At 47.9% G+C, this 25,594-nt stretch overlaps 2 protein-coding genes across 5 annotated transcripts in view; one reads left to right on the forward strand and one right to left on the reverse strand.

Annotated features, from left to right (window-relative positions):
• Window positions 1–1,355: 1,355 nt before the first annotated feature.
• Window positions 1,356–24,153, reverse strand: LOC130357373 (RNA-binding protein 25-like; the record flags this gene model as incomplete). The annotated part of the gene is made up of 3 exons (XM_056560062.1): window positions 1,356–1,634; window positions 23,539–23,874; window positions 24,103–24,153. Coding segments are annotated over 3 exons (666 nt in total), but the record flags the coding sequence as incomplete, so codon positions are not given.
• Window positions 14,514–25,594, forward strand: part of WASF3 (WASP family member 3) — a 66,474-nt gene continuing 55,393 nt past the window's right edge. Inside the window, exon 1 of one of the 4 annotated variants that reach the window (XM_056561790.1) lies at window positions 14,514–14,707. The gene's annotated coding sequence lies outside the window, so the exon portion shown is untranslated. Of the gene's footprint in view, window positions 14,708–14,890; window positions 14,911–22,050; window positions 22,196–25,594 lie in introns of those variants that run through there. The other 3 variants (XM_056561793.1, XM_056561792.1, XM_056561791.1) reach the window with 3 other exon arrangements.

A 25,594-nucleotide genomic window follows, 5' to 3' on the forward strand; every position in this document is an offset into this window, starting at 1 on the left:
CGTTTCTCTCCCAAATCTGTTCCCCCCACTCCTGTTTCCGGCTCCTCGGACATCTTCTCCGTCAAAGAGATTCTGGCATCTAAAAAGGTCAGAGGGAAAACCTTTTTTTTAGTTGATTGGGAGGGTTGTGGTCCAGAAGAGAGATCCTGGGAACCTGAGGACAATATCCTAGACAAAAGTCTGCTCCTCAGGTTCTCAGGCTCTAAGAAGAGGGGGAGACCCAAGGGGGGGGTACTGTTACGCCAAGCGCTCCGGGTCCCCGCTCCTCCCCGGAGCGCTCGCTACACTCTCCTCACTGCAGCGCTCCGGTCAGATCCACTGACCCGGGGCGCTGCGATACCGCCTCCAGCCGGGATGCGATTCGCGATGCGGGTAGCGCCCGCTCGCGATGCGCACCCCGGCTCCCGTACCTGACTCGCTCTCCGTCGGTCCTGTCCCGGCGCGCGCGGCCCCGCTCCCTAGGGCGCGCGCGCGCCGGGTCTTTGCGATTTAAAGGGCCACTGCGCCGCTGATTGGCGCAGTGGTTCCAATTAGTGTGTTCACCTGTGCACTTCCCTATATCACCTCACTTCCCCTGCACTCCCTTGCCGGATCTTGTTGCCATCGTGCCAGTGAAAGCGTTTCCTTGTGTGTTCCTAGCCTGTGTTCCAGACCTCCTGCCGTTGCCCCTGACTACGATCCTTGCTGCCTGCCCCGACCTTCTGCTACGTCCGACCTTGCTTCTGTCTACTCCCTTGTACCGCGCCTATCTTCAGCAGCCAGAGAGGTTGAGCCGTTGCTAGTGGATACGACCTGGTCACTACCGCCGCAGCAAGACCATCCCGCTTTGCGGCGGGCTCTGGTGAAAACCAGTAGTGACTTAGAACCGATCCACTAGCACGGTCCACGCCAATCCCTCTCTGGCACAGAGGATCCACTACCTGCCAGCCGGCATCGTGACAAGGACACTGTATAAGATCGTCTAAGGGTGACCTCCATGCGACGATCCATTGGATCTTTTAAACTTGATCCGTCGTCTGACGGAATAATGGTCCTTTTGGAGAGTTTAGCTATTGCAAAATCGACTTTAGGTGGATTTATCCACTCTTTGGACCTAGACTGTTCAAGAGGATATAGTCTTGAATCTTTTATTGAGAACTGGTGCCTTCTCAGGATTATCCCATTCACTCTTCATGAGTTCTGACACTGATTCACTAACAGAAAAAACTCTGTGTCCCTTAGATGTGGACGGGACCTCCCCCTGATCAGCTGCTGCACCCTCTGATTGCACTGCTTTAATGAACCTAGGAAATTTCTCTGCAGGAAAATACATCTTTCCCTGCACTTCTTCCTCCTCAGAAGTGGATGATGTGGTCTCATCCAGGACTCGGTGTATCACTTCTCCTAGGTTTCTTACTGGCAGGAGGGGCAACAGCTAGGGAGTCCTTCAGCTCCTTAATGGAACCAAAGACAAAGTCTTTCACCCACACAAACATATCTTGCATAGATGGTTCCTGATTTGGTGGAAGTCTGGGTCGGCAGGAGGCGCAGATAGGGTGCCTACAGGAACTGCACTCAAGATGTTTGCACTTGTGGGAGGATTTCCCATGGGGCTCTCTACGCCCTCCAGACCCTTCAGATTCCATAGAGGACATCTAAGAAAAATAAATAATATATATGAAAAAAATCAATAACAAGTATAGGAAAAAATGGACCCACAGGAAATAAACCTACAATTAGGGAAGCAATGAACTCTTAGAGAAAGCAGTATACAGGATACAGCATACAAATATGGAATACAGCACAGCATACAGCACTACCACAATGATGACTCCAAGAGAATGAGCCAAAAGAAAAGAAGAGTTATATATGTGCATTTTCGCGCAATGTTAGGCCTCGCCCACTTCCCGGTCACGGCCCAACACCCTTACTAATACCTAAAAGAATATAAGACTCCCCCAGTCTAATCCCTACGCTCCAGAAAAAAAGAAAGTTTGTAGAACTGAAAAAACAAAACAAAAAAACCTTATATCTTGTTTACCAGCGAGAACGCCCTGAGTAATAGCTTCCGGAGTTGCCGGAAGTGACACGGCACCGCCCTCTGAACACTAGAGGGCAAGACTACATCAAGATGGCGCCCAGAGCCGTGACACAACCAACACCTCCGAGGAACCGGAAGTTACGCAACCAACTAAGCAAGCTAGGCTACGGCAAGATGGCGCCTCGGCTCCGGAGACGATACTTCCACCAGACCCGGTAAGATGGCGATACACGCTGGATAAAATAAAAAAAATTGTTAAGAAAGGAAAAATAATTATAAGAAAAAAACGGGGTAGCTACTGGAGCGACCGTGCTCTCATCAGGACAGAAAAAAACTCACTCTCTTGATGTGAGCAGGGCTTATCAATTTTCCTCCCCTCTTTCTTCATTGCAGAGCGGGGAGAAGAGGGAGAGGCGGAGGGAGGGAAGGCTATTGATGAGCTGGGCGGCGCTGCGGCCAGCGGCACTGACGTCAGAGTGCCAGATACTGAAAACATTTTTCTCCACCGGAGTACCCCTTTAACCCCTTAAGGACCATGAACGTGTATACACGTCCATAGTTCTCGTGGGTGCTGCCCAGTGCACCCACAAGATCGCGGCAGGGACTCGGCTGTAACACACAGCCGGGAGTAAACTTCGTTCCCGGCAGTTTAACCCTTACAGCTGCGGTCAGAAGTGACCGCTGGCTGTATGTGTTATGACAGAGGGAGGGAGCTCCCTCTTTCATCCCTGCAGCAACCTGCAGCGCGATCGCGGGACGCTGTGTGTGTGATCCCCAGCGGGCGGGGACCTGCCTCACTGCCGGGACCGAAGAAAACTTTGGTCCCGGCAGTTTAACCCTTACAGCCACGGTCGGAAGCGACCACAAGCTGCAAGGAGTTTTGACAGAGGGAGGGGGCTCCCTCTGTCTCTCTCCTGTAGCACCCTGCAACAATCGCGGGGTGCTGCTGGTTACCTGGGCAGTCGGGGTCTTTACAAGGACCCCCAGGTCTGCCCCGGTTATTGCCAGAAGCACGTCCTGATATGCTGCCTGCTAGTGTAAAACTAGCAGGCAGCATATATCTGCAATGCTTTGAAATATTAAGTATTCCAAAGCATTAACCCCTTAAGGACCAAGGACGTACCGGTACGTCCTTGGTCCTGCTCTTCTGATATAACGCGGGGTTACACAGTAACCCCGCATCATATCATGGCGGGCCCAGCGTCATAGTGAAGCCGGGACCCGCCTCTAATAGCGCGCAGCGCCGATCGCGGCGCCGCGCGCTATTAACCCTTTAGCCGCGCGCTCAAAGCTGAGCCGCGCGGCTAAAAGTGAAAGTGAAAGTTCCCGGCTAGCTCAGTCGGGCTGTTCGGGATAGCCGCGGCTAATCGCGGCATCCCGAACAGCTGACAGGACAGCGGGAGGGCCCCTTCCTGCCTCCTCGCTGTCCGATCGCCGAATGACTGCTCAGTGCCTGAGATCCAGGCATGAGCAGTCATCCGGCAGAATCGTTGATCACTGGTTTCTTATGAGAAACCAGTGATCAACATAGAAGATCAGTGTGTGCAGTGTTATAGGTCCCTATGGGACCTATAACACTGCAAAAAAAAAGTGGAAAAAAAAAGTGGAAAAAAAAAGTGAATAAAGATCATTTAACTCCTCCCCTATTAAAAGTTTGAATCACCCCCCTTTTCCAATAAAAAAAAAAACACAGTGTAAATAAAAATAAAAAATAAGCATATGTGGTATCACCGCGTGCGGAAATGTCCGAATTATAAAAATATATCATTAATTAAACCGCTCGGTCAATGGCGTGCGCGCAAAAAAATTCCAAAGTCCAAAATAGTGCATTTTTGGTCACTTTTTATATCATTTAAAAATGAATAAAAAGTGATCAATAAGTCCTATCAATGCAAAAATGGTACCGTTAAAAACTTCAGATCACGGCGCAAAAAATGAGCCCTCATACCGCCCCATACACGGAAAAATAAAAAAGTTATAGGGGTCAGAAGATGACAATTTTAAACGTATTAATTTTCCTGCATGTAGTTATGATTTTTTCAAGAAGTCCGACAAAATCAAACCTATATAAGTAGGGTATCATTTTAATCGTATGGACCTACAGAATACATATCAGGTGTCATTTTTACCGAAAAATGTACTACGTAGAAACGGAAGCCCTCAAAAGTTACAAAACAGCGTTTTTTTTTCAATTTTGTCGCACAATGATTTTTTTTCCCGCTTCACCATAGATTTTTGGGCAAAATGACTGACGTCATTACAAAGTAGAATTGGTGGCACAAAAAATAAGCCATCATATGGATTTTTAGGTGTAAATTTGAAAGAGTTATGATTTTTTAAAGGCAAGGAGCAAAAAACGAAAATGCAAAAACGGAAAAACCTCCGGTCCTTAAGGGGTTAAAAAAAGTGAAAAAAATATAAAATAAATAAAAGTGTAAAACAAGTATAAAATAAAGTGTAAAAAAATAAAATAAAAATACATTTATTAAATAAATATAATGAAAAATAAAAATGCATAATGTGTAGGATCACACGGCACACATCCGTACCATATTACATGCTGCGGATGCCCGCCAGCAGTCACAATAGTTAGCTCCCTGCTGTGTCTTGGTAGCTTTGTGTGTCCACTCATAGCGGCAGATTTCCCACCGGCAGTCATCAGCAGACATACTGAGCTACCCAGCCACAGCAGTGATCTCGCCCTTGTGACTGCTGGGGGGCAATCACGGTGTGAAAAATGCTGCCCCTACACTGCGTCCCGTTCATACTGTGTTTCCACAATGTTAGAGGTAACCGTCAGCATCATCAAATTCATTTCTGAATAAGATTGCTACAGTATACATTGGCATCCCTTTTTTGACATGACAACGGACACCTATACTGCAGAAATGCAGTATTAATGGGGACTATTCATATAATGATGCCCTGAAAGCCAAAGGGAGCTCCTCTCCTTCTTGGTCCTACCAGGCGGTCAGGCAACCAGATATGGCCTAAGTAGGGGTACTGCCCAGCCTGGGATGAACAGCTTGATAAAATATGGGACGTATTTCCTCCATTTCAAAAGCAACTTACCAAAATGATGTCCCACAAATAAAGAATTTTTTGGGGAAAAAAGCTAATTGATATTTTTTTCCACTGACTTTGAAATAATTCTAGTCACACAATAAGGGCTCAATGTACTCACTTTTGCCCTAGGTGAATACTTAAGGGGGTGTAGTTCCGAAAATGGGGTCACTTCTGGGGGTGTGGTATTGTTCTGACAGCTAGAATGCTTTGCAAGATGAAGTGCGGCCTATAGTTTATATAATGATATCCTGAAAGCCAAATGGTGCTCCTCTCCTTTTGGATCCCACCATGTGGCCATGCAACCAAATATGGCCTAAGTGGGGTATTACCGAACACGGGACGAACAGCATAATAAAATATGGGGCGCATTTTCTACTTTTCAGATGCAATGTACAAAAAATATGTCCCACAAATGATGCATTTGTGGAAAAAAAAAGAAAATTTTTATTTTTCCACTGACTTTGTATCCATTCCAGCCACACAAAAAGGACTCAAAGTACTCACTTTGAGTCTAGGTGAATAATTTAGGGGGTGTAGTTTCCAAAATGGGGTCACTTGTTGGGGTTCTGTATGGTTCTGGCAGCTAAAACCCTTTGCAGGCATGAATTGCGGCCTATAATCCATTCGGCCTAAAATGATGCCCTGAAAGCCAAATGGCGCTCCTCTCCTTCTGGGTCCTACCACGCGGCCAAGGAACCAAATATGGCCTAAGCGGGGTATTTCCAAACACGGGCCGAGCAGCCTAATAAAATATAGGGTGCATTTCTTGCAATATCAGAAGCAATGTACAAAAAATATGTCCCACAAATGATGCATTTGTAAAAAAAAATGCAAATTTCAGATTTTTAACACTGACTTTGTAATAATTCCTGCCAAAAAACGACGGTGTTAAAATACTCACTGTACCCCCTAGCAAATACCTTGGGGGGGGGAGGGTCCTATGTTCTACCACCTGCAAATTTCTTCAAACCTTGCTCAGCACATAAAAAGATGTACTTTTCAAATTTTCAATTAAGTTAAATTCTTAGGCCTCTAATTCATTTAAAATGTTAATTAAAAACAAAAGAAATGCTTTCAAAATAAAGTAGACATCTGAAAGTATAAGTTTCATAAATATTTGGTCAGAAAGTATAAATATATGCAACCTATTAGTGTTAAAAGAGCAAAAAAAACGTTGTTTTTTAAAAAAAAAATCATGTTTTTTTGCATTGTAAATAAAAAAAACTATAAATAATATCGGCTTACTTTTACTATGTACATGAAGGACAATGTGTGACAAAAAACTGCATAGCAGTTGTTACGCCGAGAACTCAGGGTCCCCGCTCCTCCCCGGAGCGCTCACGGCGTCTCTCTCCCTGCAGCGCCCCGGTCAGTCCCGCTGACCGGGAGCGCTGCTCTGACATGGCCGTCGGGGATGCGATTCGCACAGCGGGACGCGCCCGCTCGCGAATCGCATCCCAAGTCACTTACCCGTCCCGGTCCCCTGCTGTCATGTGCTGGCGCGCGCGGCTCCGCTCTCTAGGGCGCGCGCGCGCCAGCTCTCTGAGACTTAAAGGGCCAGTGCACCAATGATTGGTGCCTGGCCCAATTAGCTTAATTGGCTTCCACCTGCTCCCTGGCTATATCTGATCACTGCCCCTGCACTCCCCTGCCGGATCTTGTTGCCTTAGTGCCTAGAGAAAGCGTTTACTGTGTTTGTCCATACTGTGTACTTGACCTCCTGCTATTGCCATATTGACTACGATCCTTGCTGCCTGCCCCGACCTTCTGCTACGTCCGACCTTGCTCCTGTCTACTCCCTTGTACCGCGCCTATCTTCAGCAGTCAGAGAGGTTGAGCCGTTGCTAGTGGATACGACCTGGTTGCTACCGCCGCTGCAAGACCATCCCGCTTTGCGGCGGGCTCTGGTGAAAACCAGTAGCAGCTTAGAACCGGTCCACTAGCACGGTCCACGCCAATCCCTCTCTGGCACAGAGGATCCACCTCCTGCCAGCCGAATCGTGACAGTAGATCCGGCCATGGATCCCGCTGAGGTTCCCCTGCCAGCTGTCTCTGACCTCACCACGGTGGTCGCCCAGCAATCCCGACAGATCGCCCATCTAAGTCACCAGCTGTCGGAAGTGTCCACCATGGTGCAGCAACTTCAGTCGCAGCTACAGCATCTGCAACAGCAGCTACCATCTCCTCCACCAGCTCCTGCACCTCCTCCGCAGCGAGTGGCCGCTCCTAGCCTCTGCTTGTCCCTGCCGGACAAATTTGATGGGGACTCTAGACTCTGCCGTGGATTTTTGTCTCAATGTTCCCTGCATATGGAGATGTTGTCGGACTTGTTTCCTACAGAACGGTCTAAGGTGGCGTTCGTAGTGAGCCTTCTTTCAGGAAAGGCCTTGTCTTGGGCCACACCGCTCTGGGACCGCAATGATCCTGCCACAGTCCAGTCCTTCTTCGCTGAAGTCCGTAGTGTCTTCGAGGAACCAGCCCGAGCTTCTTCTGCCGAGACTGCCCTGCTGAACCTGGTCCAGGGTAATTCTTCAGTGGGCGAGTACGCCATCCAATTTCGTACTCTTGCTTCCGAATTATCATGGAATAACGAGGCTCTCTGCGCGACCTTTAAAAAAGGCCTATCCAGTCGCATCAAGGATGTGCTGGCCGCACGAGAGATTCCTGCCAACCTGCAAGAACTTATCCATTTGGCCACCCGCATTGACATGCGTTTTTCTGAGAGACATCAAGAGCTCCGCCAGGAAAAAGACTTAGATCTCTGGGCACCTCTCCCACAGTCTCCGTTGCAATCTACGCCTGGGCCTCCCGCCGAGGAGGCCATGCAAGTGGATCGGTCTCGCCTGACCCAGGAAGAGAGGAATCGCCGTAGGGAAGAAAATCTTTGTCTGTACTGTGCCAGTACCGAACATTTCTTGGTGGATTGCCCTATTCGTCCTCCACGTCTGGGAAACGCACGCACGCACCCAGCTCTCGTGGGTGTGGCGTCTCTTGATTCAAAGTCTGCTTCTCCACGTCTCACGGTGCCCGTGCGGATTTCTCCTTCAGCCAACTCCTCCCTCTCAGCCGTGGCCTGCTTGGACTCTGGTGCCTCTGGGAATTTTATTCTGGATTCTTTGGTGAATAAATTCCGCATCCCGGTGACCCGTCTCGTCAAGCCGCTCAACATTTCCGCGGTCAACGGAGTCAGGTTGGATTGCACCGTGCGTTACCGCACAGAACCCCTCCTGATGTGTATTGGACCCCATCATGAAGTCATTGAGTTCTTCGTCCTTCCCAACTGTACCTCTGAGGTCCTCCTCGGTCTGCCTTGGCTCCGGCTTCATTCTCCCACCCTTGACTGGATCACCGGGGAGATCAAGAATTGGGGCCCTGCTTGCCACAAGAAATGCCTCTCCCTCCCTCCCAGTCCCGTCAGGCAAGCCTCAGTGCCTCCTCATGGCCCCCGTCCTGGTGTCATCCTGCCCCGTGCCAAGCTTCACCCTCTGCCCTCCCTCCCCATTCCCACTCCTGCTGTACTGCCTGCCTTTGAGGAAACCCTTCAATCATTCCCGGTGTCCTCATCCCATGGGAAGCAGTTACCGCACAAAGAAAGGGGGAGACCTAAGGGGGGGGGTACTGTTACGCCGAGCACTCAGGGTCCCCGCTCCTCCCCGGAGCGCTCACGGCGTCTCTCTCCCTGCAGCGCCCCGGTCAGTCCCGCTGACCGGGAGCGCTGCTCTGACATGGCCGTCGGGGATGCGATTCGCACAGCGGGACGCGCCCGCTCGCGAATCGCATCCCAAGTCACTTACCCGTCCCGGTCCCCTGCTGTCATGTGCTGGCGCGCGCGGCTCCGCTCTCTAGGGCGCGCGCGCGCCAGCTCTCTGAGACTTAAAGGGCCAGTGCACCAATGATTGGTGCCTGGCCCAATTAGCTTAATTGGCTTCCACCTGCTCCCTGGCTATATCTGATCACTGCCCCTGCACTCCCCTGCCGGATCTTGTTGCCTTAGTGCCTAGAGAAAGCGTTTACTGTGTTTGTCCATACTGTGTACTTGACCTCCTGCTATTGCCATATTGACTACGATCCTTGCTGCCTGCCCCGACCTTCTGCTACGTCCGACCTTGCTCCTGTCTACTCCCTTGTACCGCGCCTATCTTCAGCAGTCAGAGAGGTTGAGCCGTTGCTAGTGGATACGACCTGGTTGCTACCGCCACTGCAAGACCATCCCGCTTTGCGGCGGGCTCTGGTGAAAACCAGTAGCAGCTTAGAACCGGTCCACTAGCACGGTCCACGCCAATCCCTCTCTGGCACAGAGGATCCACCTCCTGCCAGCCGAATCGTGACAGCAGTCAATGGTGATGGCGCAGTGCCGCGCGGTCCTACCGCCAAAGTATTTTTGGCGGTGGCTGCCAGATGGAATCTCCGCTCACAGTGTGAACATACCCTAATGTGTCAGGCACCAAAAGCCAGAAGAAGACCAGTTCTTTACAGAAAGGAGAACCAAGTTCTGAGGTTTATAAAGACCTTGTCAGTTTGCTCAGGTAAATAGGACACAAGCTAGTGCAACACAAAGCCCTCCCTCAAGGAACATTCCGCTGTCTAGGTATAGAGAGAGTACTGGAGTAGACATTTACAAGCATACGGTGTCCATTTTAGGACATCGTCAATCGTCAGCCGTACCTCCGTCCTCCTTCAGGCAAAACAGCCTCCTGCCTCCTCCCTCGGCCCAATGTCCGTCAGGCATCAGCTGCAACTCCCTCCTCCCTCCTTTGTCATCCTAAAGTCTTTCATCCAAAACTCCGTCATCCCTTAGACGAAAAACCTTCCTGCCGTGTAGCAGTGCTGAGTCAGTGTCGGCTTTCCGCTATACGGGTTCTGCTGTACATGGTATTCAATGTCGGCTCTGCTATACAGTGCTGTGCAGCGTCGGCTCTGCTATGCGTCTGAGGGAGAATCGAGGGACTTTTGGATGAGGGAGTTGTGGCTGTAGGATGACAGCGATTGGTGTGAAGGAGGAGGCGGGACTCCGTTTCGCCTGAGGAAGGACGGAGTTACGGCTGATGACGATTGGTCCGAGGGAGGAGGCGGGACGCTGTTTTGCCTGACGGAGGTACGGCTGACGACCATTGGTCCGAGGGAGGAGACGGGACGCTGTTTTACCTGACGGAGGACGGAGGTACGGCTGACGTCCATTGGTCCGAGGGAAGAGGCGGGACGCTGTCTTGCCTGACGGAGGACAGAGGTACGGCTGACGACCATTGGTCCGAGGGAAGAGGCGGGACGCTGTTTTGCCTGACGGAGGACAGAGGTACGGCTGAAGATCATTGGTCCGAGTGAGGAGGCGGGACGCTGTTTTGCCTAACGGAAGTACGGCTGACGACCGACAATGTCCTAAAATGGACACTGTACAAGCAAGAACTGCACCCGAGTAAATTTTACCAGGCCAGTGGCTAGTGTCTTCATACTGCTTCCTCCTGAAGCTAAGGGCTCGTTCACATCAGCGCTGGAGCTTTGTTTATAGACTCCATTTAAGTGATGGTAGTTGAGCGGAGTAAAAAAATATTGAAGTTCCTCTTTTTACTTCAATCAACTCTTGCAGAACAATGGACATCAGACGGAAACCAGACATACATTATTCAAAGTCAATGGAACCCGTTGTGCATTGGACCATCCAGCTCCATTGCTTGTCTCTGGAACGGACTCTGCGATGGAACTCCTGAACAGAATGTAGTCTAATATGTATTCTTTAGAGCTGTACAATATTCCTGCAACATTACAAAGTATTTGCCTTGTACTGATCTGCCTCAGGAAGAAAGTAAAGTTTACAGTTATTTTCAAAAAACCCTGGCTTTTGAGGTTTTGTATCCTGGGGCCTTGTGTAAGGGGAACAACTTTACTGAGGTATTCGTGGGACTTCATATGAAGCCAAATGATTCAACAAGGACTACTACCCTCATCAACCCAGATCACCCTTATCATACACCACCCATTTTTTGTCATCAGGTACTTCACCGTTAGATCACCACAGAGAAAACGGTCAGATGTATTGTATTTTTACTGCCGAACTCTATTGTTCTGGTAGGGATAAGGCTACCTTTAGGCCCTATTCACAATGAGGAATTTCTGAGCGGAATACAATGCCTCCTGCTGTGCCTGCGTTGTTCGCTTGTAGCAGCAATTTGCCGCTACGAGCAGACACACAGAGACCTGCAAGTCGCCACGCGCACGCACAGTGTACTCACAGACATTGCGGCTGCTCTCGGCCTAGCTCAGGGAGCAGGGGGTGCGACCGCAACATCTGTGAGTACACTGCGTGTGCGTGCTGCAACTTGCAGGTCCCTGTGTGTCTGCTCCTAGCGGCAGATTGGTGCTATGAGCAGACAACCCAGGCACAGCAGGAGGCACACTATAGGGTCAGTTATCGGGCGTATTTATGCTGCGGATCCATTATGTGTGACCCTAAATGGCCAAAAAAACTGCTGTTTACTGCCTTATCAAATTTCTTTTAGCCATAAACTTTTGAAAAACTGTCCACACAAAAAAAAAAAAAAAAAAATTTGTCAGATTGCAGCTTTTATTTTACCAGAGCAATTTGAGAAAGCTCTGCTCTGATTGGTTGCTATGGCCACCAAAGACAGTTTTACTGTAGTTTTTCATTATTATTATTATTTACCCCCAGTGTTCCCCAACCTGTGACAAAGGCTGTCCGGGCATGATGGGGGTTGTAGTTTTGCACAAGTTGGAAAGCCACAGGCTGGGTTCACACTATGTTTTTGTCTATTTCGATGTTTCTGTTAGGGTATGTTCACACTGAGGAATTCTGCGAGTAGAATCCTGCACTGTGAACATCATCTTCAGTGTTAATGGGTCTACCGCGAGACCCGTTCACACTGCGGAATTTCAGCAGCAGACAATTCCAGCGCTGAAATTGTTCTGCGCAAAATAAGAACATGTTCATTCTTTGGCGGAATTCCACGAGTACTGCATAATCGTCAATGGTAATGGCGCAGTGCAATCCAACTGCTGAAGTATTTTCGTCAAAGGCTGCCTGGCGGAATCTCCGCTTGCAGAATTCCGCAGTGTGAACATACCCTTAGAGTACACTTAATTTCGCCGAATGCAAAAACAAGTTTACGCCCCCCAAAAAAAACAGTACGTTGTTTTTTTCTTTATAATGTAAGTCAGTGGAAACAGATGGCGTACAGCAGCATCTATTTTTGTTAATGCAGTGTTTCGCAAGCAGTGTTCCTCCAGCTGTTGCAAAACTAACAACTTCCATCATGCCGGGACAGCCGACAGCTGGAGGCACTCTGGTTAGAAAACACTGCGTTCACACACACATAAATATATGTATATTAACTTCTTAAGGACACAGGGCGTAACTGTACACCCTGCGTCCGGTGTTTAAAATGGGGTCACGCTGTGATCCCGCATCACACCTGCTATTCATAGCCGGGACCCTGGGCTAATAGCACGCGGCACCGATCGTTGTGCCGCGCGCTATTAACCCTTCAGACGTGTCGAAAATAAAAGTAAAAGCTTCCCGGCAGCTCAGTCGGGCTGATCGGGACTATGGCGATAAAATCGCAATGTCCCGATCAGCTAGGACGCGAGCGGAGGTTCTATTACCTTGCGTGCTCCGTCGCGCCCGATCAGCGTTTGATTGCTCCAAGCCTGAGCAATCAACCCCCTATTATGCTGATCCATGCAAAGCTATGGCTTTGCAGGGATCAGGGTAAAAGATCAGTGTGTGCAGTGTTATAGCCCTCTATGGGATCTATAACACTGCAAAAAAAAAAAAAGTTAAAGGGGTACTCCGGTGAAAACCTTTTTTCTTTTAAATCAACTGGTGGCAGAAAGTTAAACATATTTGTAAATTACTTCTATAAAAAAAAAAATCTTAATCCTTCCTGTACTTATTAGCTGCTGAATACTACAGAGGAAATTCTTTTCTTTTTGGAATGCTCTCTGATGACATCACGAGCACAGTTCTCTCTGCTGACATTATAATAAAAATAACGCTTTATTTATTGTTATCCTTAGTGGGGATTTGAACCCAAGTCCCCAGCACTGCAAGAAGCAGTGCTAACCACTGATCCACCATGCTGCCCGTAGCATACATCTGCTATGCACGGTTGCTAAAATGGACAGAGATGTCAGCAGAGAGCACTGTGCTCGTGATGTCATCAGTGTTCCAAAAAGAAAGGAATTTCCTCTGTAGCATTCAGCAGCTGATAAGTACTGGAAGGATTAAGATTTTTTAATAGGAGTAATTTACAAATATGTTTAACTTTCTGCCACCAGTTGATTTAAAAGAAGAAAGGTTTTTCCCGGAGTACCCCTTTAATAAAAGTAATTTAACCCCTTCCCTAATAAAAGTTTGAATCACCCCCCTTTCCCCCCCCCAAAAATAAAACTGTGTAAATTAAAATAAACATATGTGGTATCGCCGTGTGCGTAAATGTCCAAACTATAAAAATATATTGTTTATTAAAATGCACGATCAATGGCGTACGCGCAAAAAAATTCCAAAGTTCAAAATAGTGTATTTTTGGTCACTTTTTATATCATAAAAAAAAATGAATAAAAAGCGATCAAAAAGTCCGATCAATGCAAAAATGGTACCGATAAAAACTTCACAACAGGGCACAAAAAATGGGTCCTCATACCGGCCCGTACACAGAAAAATAAAAAAGTTATAGGGGTCAGAAGATGACAATTTTAAACGTATAAATTTCCCTGCATGTAGTTATGATTTTTTCCAGAAGTGCGACAAAATCAAACCTATATAAGTAGGGTATCATTTTAACCGTATGGACCTACAGAATAATGATAAGGTGTCGTTTTTACCCAAAAATGCACTGCGTAGAAATGGCAGCCCCCAAAAGTTACAAAATGACATTTTTTTTTCTATTTTGTCGCACAATTCATTTTTTTCCGCTTCACCGTGGATTTTTGGGTAAAATGACTAATGTCCCTGCAAAGTAGAATTGGCGACGCAAAAAATAAACCATCATATGGGATTTTATGTGCAAAATTGAAAACGTTATGAATTTTAGAAGGTGATGAGGAAAAAATTAAAATGCAAAAACGGAAAAATCCTGAGTCCTTAAGGGGTTAAAAAACACTGCGTTCACACAAACACACATTATATGTACATATATATACGAACACATGTAGCCCACGAATGTATACGAGACCATTAGTGACCCAGGGGTCACACATAACAACCCCCCACCCGGCTCTTCTTACTACTACAGCCCGCAAACCGCTATAACTCGACACAGGCACACAAAACACTGTCTCCTTACGTCACTCCACTCTCTGTCATGCGATTGGCCAACAGGGTCCTCACGACGTTTACCCATTGGCTCGCTTACCAATCAATCCAAGTCAGTGGGCGGTGTCTGTTCGGCGAATCCCCGCCTGCTCGCTCGGATTGGTCGACTCGAGAGCCTGACGTCACGGGTGCTTCCGATGGCCCCTCCCACACAGCGTTGTGTTAGCGGCCAGCGCTGTGGACAGTGATGGAGAGTGGGATTACCTCGGGGGGAGGACAGTGACCGCGAGCTGCCGCACCGTTATCTTAACGTGAAGCCGGAGAGAACACGGAACCGGCCCTGCGGTTTTTAGACGGTGCGTCTTTTTAATGTATTTTTATCTTGTTACTTTTATTGTGGTGTTGCCCTCCATCCCTAGCAAGGTCGGCTCTGCTTTATTAATCCCCCCCCCCCTTAGGACGTGCAGGGGGGTGGGTGAGGGGGATGATGATGTTATTGCTGCTTCGCTTAGGCCTCTGACCAGTCCCCTCTATGCACTGGCTGTAATCTGTATAATCTGTACAGTGCTGACCATTGGGGGCTGTTTTGTATCTGTTTGTGTTGGTGACAATAGTTTGTGTCTATGGCAGTGTTTTCCAAACCAGGGTGCCTCCAGCTGTTGCAAAACTACAACTCCCAGCATGCCCGGACAGCCAAAGGCTGTCCGGGCATGCTGGGAGTTGTAGTTTTGCAACAGCTGGAGGCACTCTGGTTGGGAAAAACTGTATGGCGACAGTTCAGACTAATTAACATACAATAATTAACACAAGTTGCTATGGCGACTAATGTATCGCTTAAAGGGGGTTTCCATAGGAAAAAAATCTGACGCTACATTGTGATGTCACAGATGATGTCATCATTGGGCGGCACTAAAGTACCGCCAATAATTGCTAAAATGCATGAAAGCAGTAGCAGAAATCTGGAGTAAGTTTCCCCCTATAGGTTGCAGGACACTGATCGGTGACCCCCTTTATTCCAGATATTTTAGAGGTCCCTGATAATAAAGGGAGGGGGGCACTTCTTACGTCACGGATGATGTCATCACTGGGAGTCAGTAAATGCATAGAAATGCAAGAAGTGCCCCCCTCCCTTTAATATCAGGCATAATCAGGGACCTCTAAAATATCTGAAATAAAGGGGGTCACCGATCTCTGCAGTGTCCTGCAACCTATAGGGGGAAACCTACTCCAGATTTCTGCTACCGCTTTCATGCATTTTAGCAATTATTGGCGGTCCTTTAGAGACTCCCAACGATGACATCATCCGTGACATCACAATGAAGCATCAGATTTTTTCTATGGAATCCCCCTTTAAGAGATACATTAGTCGCCATAGCAACTTGTGTTACAGATTGTAGGTTTATTAGTCTGAACTTGTCACCATATGACAGTGTTTTCCCAACCAGGGTGTCCCCAACTGTTGCAAAACTACATCTCCCAGCATGCCCAGATTTGCTATAATGTGCCGCGCTGTTGAAGTCGATGGTACGTTTGCAGAAATCTAGAGTAAGTTGCGCCTATAGGTCGCGGGACATTGCAGGGGTCAGTGACCCCCTTTATTACACATATTTTGAAGGTCCCTGATCATGCCTGGGAATAAAGGGGGCACCACTGCTTGCCATGCTGGGAGTTGTGGGTTTGCAACAGCTGGAGGCACACCGGTTGACAAATTCTGCTAGAGGTTGCGTTGATCAGTGACCTCCCCCTCACTTTAATTCCAGATAAATACGGGGGGTCCAGCTAATTCATGTCCCGGATCATGCCTGGGAATGTAGGGGGTACCAATGTTTACTAAAATGCTTGAACCCCCCCCCTTCCTTGAAGTCAGTGGCTTTTTGCAAGTTTTGCCTATAGATTGCAGAGATCATTGGACCCCCCCCCTTTATTCCAGATATTTTGGTGGGTTCAGATAATCCGTGCCTGTGAATAAAGCACCAATGCTAAAATGAACCCCCTTGCATCCCGTTGAGATCAAGGGTTCGGTTGCAGAAATCTAGTGTAAGCGCCAATAGGTTGCAGAACATTGCAGAGAGCAGTGACCCCCTTTATTTCAGATATTTTGGAGATCCCTGATCATGCCTGGGAATAAAGGGGGCACCACTGCTTGCTAAAATGCATGAACCCCCCCCCCCCACCACTTGCATGCTGTTGAAATCAATGGTGTCTCTAATCTGCTAGTGTTGCCGAAATCTAAAGTAAGTTGCACTCATAGATCGATGTTTCCCAACCAGATATTTTGGGGGTTTCAGATAATTCAGGTCCTGGATTATGCCTGGAAATAAATGGGCGCCAAGGCTTGCTAAAATGCATGAACCCCCTCCCCTTGAATACTGATTAAATCAGTGGCTTTTCCAATTCGAAACAGTTGCAGAATTATTAAGTTGCACCTATAGGTTGCAGAGATCAGTGACCCCCCCCTTTATTCCAGATATTTAAAGGGGTACTCCTGTGGAAGTTTTTTTTTATTTTTATTTTTTAAATAAATTGGTGCCAGAAAGTTAAGCAGATTTGTAAATTACTTCTATAAAAAAATCTTAATCCTTCCAGTACTTATTAGCTGCTGAATACTACAGAGGAAATTATTTTCTTTTTGAAACACAGAGCTCTCTGCTGAATCACGAGCACAGTGCTCTCTGCTGACCTCTGCTGTCCATTTTAAGAACTGTCCAGAGTAGGAGAAAATCCCCTTAGCAAACATATGCTGCTCTGGACAGTTCCCTAAAATGGACAGAGATGTCAGCAGAGAGCACTGTGCTCATGATGTCAGCAGAGAGCTCTGTGTTCCAAAAAGAAAATAATTTCCTCTGTAGTATTCAGCAGCTAATAAGTACTGGAAGGATTAAGATTATTTTTTTTTTAATAGAAGTCATTTACAAATCTGTTTAACTTTCTGGCACCAGTTGATTTAAAAAAATAAAAAAGGTTTCCACAGGAGTACCCCTTTAAGGGGGGTCCAGATCAGAGTTTGCTAGAGTTGCTTATAGTGTCCTCTATTGAGGTTGCTATTGATTGTATGGAGTGGAAGGAGGGAGGGGGGGGGGGGGGGGGGTTCTTTGCATCTACGGGCAGCTTCATGTCATGTGAAGGGCATTTGCTGGGAGCCTGGTAAGCTGGAGCGGAGTGTGAATAGGGGGCAGACAGCACATTGTTCTGCTCATTCATAGTCTGGTGAGGAATGAGGCTCAGAGGGATCTCACGGCTATTTGCACAATTGTCTGCGAGCGCATAGATCCGGCCGTATCCTGAGGAATTCCTGCAGCCTGCTCATCCTGCCAGGCATGACCATGTGCGGAGCATGCAGCTGTCCAGCTGTCCCATCAGTCTGGGGCAATGTTTCCCAACCAGGGTGCCTCCAGCTGTTGCAAAACTACAACTCCCAGCATGCCAGGACAGCCTTCGGAGCACGCAGCTGTCCCATCAGTCTGAAACAATGTTTCTCAACCAGGGTGCCTCCAGCTGTTGCAAAACTACAACTCCCAGCATGCCCGGACAGCCTTCGGAGCATGCAGCCGTCCAGCTGTCCCATCAGTCTGGGGCAACGTTTCCCAACCAGGGTGCCTCCAGCTGTTGCAAAACTACAACTCCCAGCATGCCTGGACAGCCTTCGGAGCATGCAGCTATCCCATCAGTCTGGGGCAACGTTTCCCAACCAGTCTGCCTCCAGCTGTTGCAAAACTACAACTCCCAGCTTGCCCGGACAGCCTTCGGCTGTCCAGGCATGCTGTGAGTTGTAGTTTTGCAACAGCTGGAGGCAGACTGGTTGGGGAAACATTGGTCTGGGGATGGGTGAAGCCATGCCCGAAGTCCATGTCATGAATGGGAGTGAGAAGCCATGGGGGGCGACTAGAACTATTCAGCAGTGTCGGTGTTAATGGCAGGCGTGCACAGGCTTCTGGGTAGACTGGCATCACTTCATGCATGCAGGAGATTTGTGGCACAAGCTGAAATCCTGTTAGTGTGGATGTGGTGGAGCAGGTGCACGGAGTATCACTGACGCCCCAAACCTCACAAGTCATGGGAATTGAAAATGGTACGCCACGGAGAAATCTGCCAAAATGGGACCTGTCACTGTGCAGACGTCGGTGGCACGTCATAAATATTTAATCACAAGTCCATTACGTCCTCTAAGTGCTGCCAGCGCAGGGAGTAAAGTCAGGCTGGTTACTGCCGGGATTGCATTGCAAGAATGAAGGAATGACCTGGTTTGTTTTGGGGCCACGTCCCCGATTTCTGGCTTGTTGACCACAGACCACAGTATCCAGAGCCTTGGTATTACTCTTCAGGAGTGACCCTGTGTGGTGGGCACAGCGGCATTCCTCTAGGGCAGATCCTCTCAAACTTTTATGTTGGTGACACCCTTTTTAAACATGCATAGTTTGGTTTCACACCCCTTGATCCCCTCGTTGCCATTTTAGGGGATAGGTTTTAGTAACCAGAGTACCCATTTAAAGGGGTACTCCGGTGGAAAACTTTATTTCTTTATTTATTTATTTTTTTAAATCAACTCATTCCAGAAAGTTAAACAGATTTGTAAATTACGTCTATTAAAAAATCTTTATCCTTCCAGTACTTATTAGCAGCTGTAGGTTACAGAGGAAATTCTTTCTTTTTGAATTTCTTTTTTGTGTTGTCCACAGTGCTCTCTGCTGACACCTGATGCCCGTATCAGGAACTGTCCAGAGCAGGTGAAAATCCTCATAGAAAACCTATGCTTCTCTGTACAGTTCCTGACACGGACAGAGGTGTCAGCAGAGAGCACTGTGGACAAGACAAAAAAGAAATTAAAAAAGCAAACAATTTCCTCTGTAGCATACAGCTACTAATAAGTACTGGAAGGATAAAGATTTGTTAGTAGTAGTAATCTACAAATCTGTTTAAATGTACTGGTGAAAAAAAAAATATAATAATTTCCACCGGAGTACCCCTTTAAATCTCTGCAGCAGGATTTACCGCCATGGAAATTCTGCCTAGTTCACTGCGCAGCAGAATCCCATCAAAATCAAAGGGAGGCTTGTGATTGGCTGAGCAGGCTGCCCTGCTCCGAAGACGGGGGAGTAAATGTTCTGGAAATCACTGGGTTGCCCCAGTGGTCAGACCCCATGTGACCAACCACTTATACTTGTTTCCTTCTTCTTGAACTCTGTTTAACTTGGTTCATTGTAACATATACAGTGCAGACCAAAAGTTTGGACACACCTTCTCATTCAAAGAGTTTTCTTTATTTTCATGACTATGAAAATTGTAGATTCACACTGAAGGCATCAAAACTATGAATTAACACATGTGGAATTAGACATAACAAAAAAGTGTGAAAATCTGTCATATTCTAGGTTCTAGCCACCGTTTGCTATGATTACTGCTTTGCACACTCTTGGCATTCTCTTGATGAGCTTCAAGAGGTAGTCACCTGAAATGGTCTTCCAACAGTCTTGAAGGAGTACACAGAGATGCTTAGCACTTGTTGGCCCTTTTCGCCTTCACTCTGCCTCCAGCTCACCCCAAACCATCTCTATTGGGTTCAGGTCCGGTGACTGTGGAGGCCAGGTCATCTGGCGCAGTACCCCATCACTCTCCTTCTTGGTCAAATAGCCCTTACACAGCCTGGAGGTGTGTTTGGGGTCATTGTCCTGTTGAATAATAAATGATGGTCCAACTAAACGCAAACCGGATGGAATAGCATGCCACTGCAAGATGCTGTGGTAGACATGCTGGTTCAGTATGCCTTCAATTTTGAATAAATCCCCAACAGTGTCACCAGCAAAGCACCCCCACACCATCACACCTCCTCCTCCACACCATCACACCTCCTCCTCCATGCTTCACGGTGGGAACCAGGCATGTAGAGTCCATCCGTTCACCTTTTCTGCATCACACAAAGACACGGTGGTTGGAACCAAAGATCTCACATTTGGACTCATCAGACCAAAGCACAGATTTCCACTGATCTAATGTCCATTCCTTGTGTTCTTTAGCCCAAACAAGTCTCTTCTGCTTGTTGCCTGTCCTTAGCAGTGGTTTCCTAGCAGATATTCTACCATGTAGGCCTCACACAGTCTCCTCTTAACAGTTGTTCTAGAGATGTACAATACCGGAATATGGGTGCACTACTGTGGTAGATGTATACAATGACGTTGGCTATCCCTCAACACTGATGTTAAAATTGAGACATTCGCCAGTATATCCTTGTATGAAGGACATACCAGAGCCCGCACACCAACGCCAAGGTTTCTCAAAATGGCACGGGACCTAACGCTAATCCTACCTGTGCGTGATAAGCAAAACAGGGGCCAGTGGGCAATTATGGCAGCATTCGGTCGACTCACAGCCTCCCAGGTACCCTCCAGCGTGACTGAGCACACATACAGTGGGAGGAGAGAGGCAAGCTGCAAGCCCCACCTGAGTTGGCTAATATAGGTGCATGGCCTCACAGGTGCTACCCTAATGCTGCCTTGAAGATATTCAAGGCGCATTAACTATGGAGTTTACACACCTCCAAGTATAAAGTTTAAATAAACAACAAAAAACGTGGTCTCAAATGGCTGGAGGTGCTCAACCCCAAATGCGGTTGTGCATTTATGCTTGGGGAGCAGATCCTGCCCTTGTAGTCCGTTGCTAGGGGCGGGGGGGGGGTTGCGGGATGTGCGGCCATCACGGTGTGCCTCCAGTTGTTTCCCCACTACAACTCCCAGCATGCCCTGACAGCCAGTAGATGTCAGGGCATGCTGGGAGTTGTAGTGGTGAAAAAGCGGGAGGCACCCTGTTAGGTGAACTAAGGGCGGAAGTTGGCCCCCAGCAGGCATCAGTGACGTGGTGCCTGCTGGGGAAGTCTGCCTGGTAGTGAGCACACTACCAGGCAAACTAAATGCCATTTTTAAAATGGTAAAAAAAATAAAGGCAGGGAGGGGATTAGGGATAGAAGGGCAATAGGCAGGGATAGAGAAAAAAAACCATGATGGTGGGAGCTACCCTTTAAAGTTTATTTTGTTTGTTTTTTGCAGCCCGGGCATAGGGATACTGCACAGTATAGACCAGTGGTCTCCAACCTGCGGACCTTCACATGTTGCAAAACTACAACTCCCAGCATGCCTGGACAGCCAACGGCTGTCCGGGCATGCTGGGAGTTGTAGTTTTGCAACATCTGGAGGCCCGCAGGTTGGAGACCACTGGTTTAGAGTGTCAGCGCCGCCGTCTGCAACAAACAGGACGAGGAGGGCAGCGCATGCGGGTGACATGTGAGTAGTACCCTGATGGGGACAGTGCTGGGCTGGGCTGATTCATTCCTTCATGATGGGGAGGGGCCAAACCGGTATTGCGTTATGGGTTAAAATTCATATCGTGCGGCACTAAAATTTTGGTATTAGGTATGAACCAGTATACCGCCCAGCACTATGATCTTTTATCCGTCGTTTGTATCTTACTGTTGTCTCTGACCTTTCCCAGCATTCCATGCAGCCAGAGATAACTGGGGAGATTCAGCAAGACCTGTGCTGAGGAAAAATGGACCAGTTGCCCATAGCAACCAATCAGATCACATCTTTCATTTATCAGAGGCCTTTTCAAAACTGAAAGAAGCGATCTGATTGGTTGCTATGGGAAACTCTGCCCAAGCTTTGCTGGAGAAAGACAAACTCTGGAATACTTGTGGCTGAATCACTTTTGCGCTTTAGATCTTGAGTGACAACATTTCGGCACCCAGGAGGAATAATAATGTGTTCTGCTTTTCCCACGGTTTTCCTGGTTGCAGCGAATGGACCCCAGGGTGATTGTTCTCCTAGTATTCACTTGTATCTACATTTACATAATTGGTGAGAACAGAACACCATTACATGTCCTTCTCCCTAAAAGACCGGAGGATCATGGGAGCGGGTTATGGTGGCTAAAGGGGAGTAGGTTATATTAAGAAGAAACTGGGGGGATATTCAAAGGATATAGCGCCAGTTTTGCTTTAGCTGTGCCAAATTTGCTTAAAATGTGGCGCACACTATTGGTGCCACATATTTCGATATTTAGCACCTGATTTAGCGTCATGTTAGCCAATTTTTTTAAAGGGGCGTGGTTAGGACGTGGTTAGGTTTTTGGGCTATTAGCACCCTATTTCCAAAGGTTTAGCACCACTTTCTGGTGCACAAAGTGTTGCAACTAATACTTAATATACTTGCTGTTACATGATTTGCTTTTTGTGCTAATTGCTCCAAATTTTCAAAAGCCCAAACACACTTCTGAAAATGAGGTGCAGTTAGCACTCTGTGCGGTGCAAAATGGAGCCCTAATAACCCTCCCCTATCGTCAATCTCTTGTGCCCTTTCCTCAATGTTAGAGGGAGTCATTATGTGACAACTTTTTGAAGGAATATTCCCACATTGGATGTCTATTACATAAACGTATTATACCTGTCTGATCTCTCAGAGCCCCATTGGTGGGCCCCATCAATCTCAATATCTCTCTCTCGCTCTCTCTCGCTCTCTCTCGCTCTCTCTCGCTCTCTCTCGCTCTCTCTCGCTCTCTCTCGCTCTCTCTCGCTCTCTCTCGCTCTCTCTCGCTCTCTCTCGCTCTCTCTCGCTCTCTCTCGCTCCCTCTCGCGCCCTCTCGCGCCCTCTCGCGCCCTCTCGCGCTCTCGCTCACTCTTTCGCTCTCGCTCACTCTTTCGCTCTCGCTCACTCTTTCGCTCTCGCTCACTCTTTCGCTCTCGCTCACTCTTTCGCTCTCGCTCACTCTTTCGCTCTCGCTCACTCTTTCGCTCTCTCGCTCACTCTTTCGCTCTCTCGCTCACTCTTTCGCTCTCTCGCTCACTCTTTCGCTCTCTCGCTCACTCTTTCGCTCTCTCGCTCACTCTTTCGCTCTCTCGCTCACTCTTTCGCTCTCGCTCACTCTTTCGCTCTCTCGCTCACTCTTTCGCTCTCTCGCTCACTCTTTCGCTCTCTCGCTCACTCTTTCGCTCTCTCGCTCACTCTTTCGCTCTCTCGCTCACTCTTTCGCTCTCTCGCTCACTCTTTCGCTCTCTCGCTCACTCTTTCGCTCTCTCGCTCACTCTTTCGCTCTCTCGCTCACTCTTTCGCTCTCTCGCTCACTCTTTCGCTCTCTCGCTCACTCTTTCGCTCTCTCGCTCACTCTTTCGCTCTCTCGCTCACTCTTTCGCTCTCTCGCTCACTCTTTCGCTCTCGCTCACTCTTTCGCTCTCGCTCACTCTTTCGCTCTCGCTCACTCTTTCGCTCTCTCGCTCACTCTTTCGCTCTCTCACTCTTTCGCTCTCTCGCTCTTTCGCTCTCGCTCTCTCGCTCTCTCTTTCGCTCTCTCGCTCTCTCTTTCGCTCTCTCGCTCTCTCTTTCGCTCTCTCTCGCTCTCTCTCTCTCTCTCTTTCGCTCTCGCTCTCTCTCGCTCTCTCTCTCTCTCTCTTTCGCTCTCTCTCTCTCTTTCGCTCTCTCTCTCTCTCTTTCGCTCTCTCTCTCTCTCTCTCTTTCGCTCTCTCTCTCTCTCTCTTTCGCTCTCTCTCTCTCTCTCTTTCGCTCTCTCTCTCTCTCTCTCTTCGCTCTCTCTCTCTCTCTCTTTCGCTCTCTCTCTCTCTCTCTCTTTCGCTCTCTCTCTCTCTCTCTCTTTCGCTCTCTCTCTCTCTCTCTCTTTCGCTCTCTCTCTCTCTCTCTCTTTCGCTCTCTCTCTCTCTCTCTTTCGCTCTCTCTCTCTCTCTCTTTCGCTCTCTCTCTCTCTCTCTCTTTCGCTCTCTCTCTCTCTCTCTCTTTCGCTCTCTCTCTCTCTTTCGCTCCCTCTCTCTCTCTCTCTTTCGCTCCCTCTCTCTCTCTCTCTTTCGCTCCCGCGCTCTCTCTCTCTTTCGCTCCCTCGCGCTCTCTCTCTCTTTCGCTCCCTCGCGCTCTCTCTCTCTTTCGCTCCCTCGCGCTCTCTCTCTCTCTCTCTTTCGCTCCCTCGAGCTCTCTCTCTCTCTCTCTTTCGCTCCCTCGAGCTCTCTCTCTCTCTCTCTTTCGCTCCCTCGAGCTCTCTCTCTCTCTCTCTTTCGCTCCCTCGCGCTCTCTCTCTCTCTCTTTCACTCCCTCGCGCTCTCTCTCTCTTTCGCGCTCCCTCGCTCTCTCTCTCTCTCTCCTCTTGGGGAGAGGTAATCTTTATTGATGACATGGTGTCTGCTTCTATACAGATGGCTATTAGTCACTTAGTGGCCTTCTTTTTCCCTTTTGCACATGCGGTTTAATTGCGTTGGAGAATAAACAGGATTCATTTATTCGTTTTATTTTCTCACTAGAAAAGCTTTTTGTGTGAAATCCTTTTTCCTCTTTAGTTGAGTAGACTGGTCCTCCGCCTACAGAATTCATAATGGGACAGAGATAATGGCCCTCATTTACTATTGGAGTCTCCTATAAATTGTGGTTAAAAAAAAAGGTATGGGTAAATGTATTTCTCTCATTTTTTTTTAAAGTCGCGCACCAGCCATGCATCAATCTTTCCTTTCCTTTCGAGAGTTGTCTCTTTCATCTTTTTTTCACAGTATGAGTCAATTATTACATTTTCCTCCATTTTTTGGTGCCTTTTTTTACCTTTTGAGTTTTATAAAACAAAGGTCAAATGAATGAAAACATAATTAGTTCGTTTTTTTGGGCGCACTTTGGCACATGTCCAATGCACCAAAGGTTACCAACATGTTAAAGGGCTTATCCAGGAGTTGAAAAACAGAGCTAATTTCTTGGCTTGATTCACTTCAATGGAACTGAGCTGCAGCGCTTTTTGAAAGAAATTAGCTATGTTTTTTCATTCCTGGATAACCCCTTTAAAGCTATATCATCAGAAAATTATAATTCCTACATATGTTACTCCCCAAGTCATGCAGCCTCTTTACATGTCTTTTATGTCTAGCTTCTGTATTTGGCTCACCAGTGTCTCCGTTCTGCTGCTCACTCATTCTGACATCCACTGCTCAGGAAGAGGAGTGTCCTCTGCAACTACTGAGCCCGCCCTCACTCTACATGCATTCACTTCCTCCCTGAGTCTTCGGTGCTGGTTCGCTTTATCCAATCACTGTAGACCAAGCATGTCAAACTCAAAGGCTAACATGGGCCAAAAAAACAAGGTTTAAGTTTATGTGGGCCGCATCCAAAAAAGGACGTAGTAACTCCAGCTCTTGAATTCTGGGAGCGTGACATGACGTGAGCGAACGTCAATACGAGGCCCCCACATTAGGTGCAGTATAATTCCTCCCCCCCCCC

The sequence above is a fragment of the Hyla sarda genome, chromosome 2 (assembly GCF_029499605.1).
Source record: "Hyla sarda isolate aHylSar1 chromosome 2, aHylSar1.hap1, whole genome shotgun sequence".
Lineage (NCBI taxonomy): Eukaryota > Metazoa > Chordata > Amphibia > Anura > Hylidae > Hyla > Hyla sarda.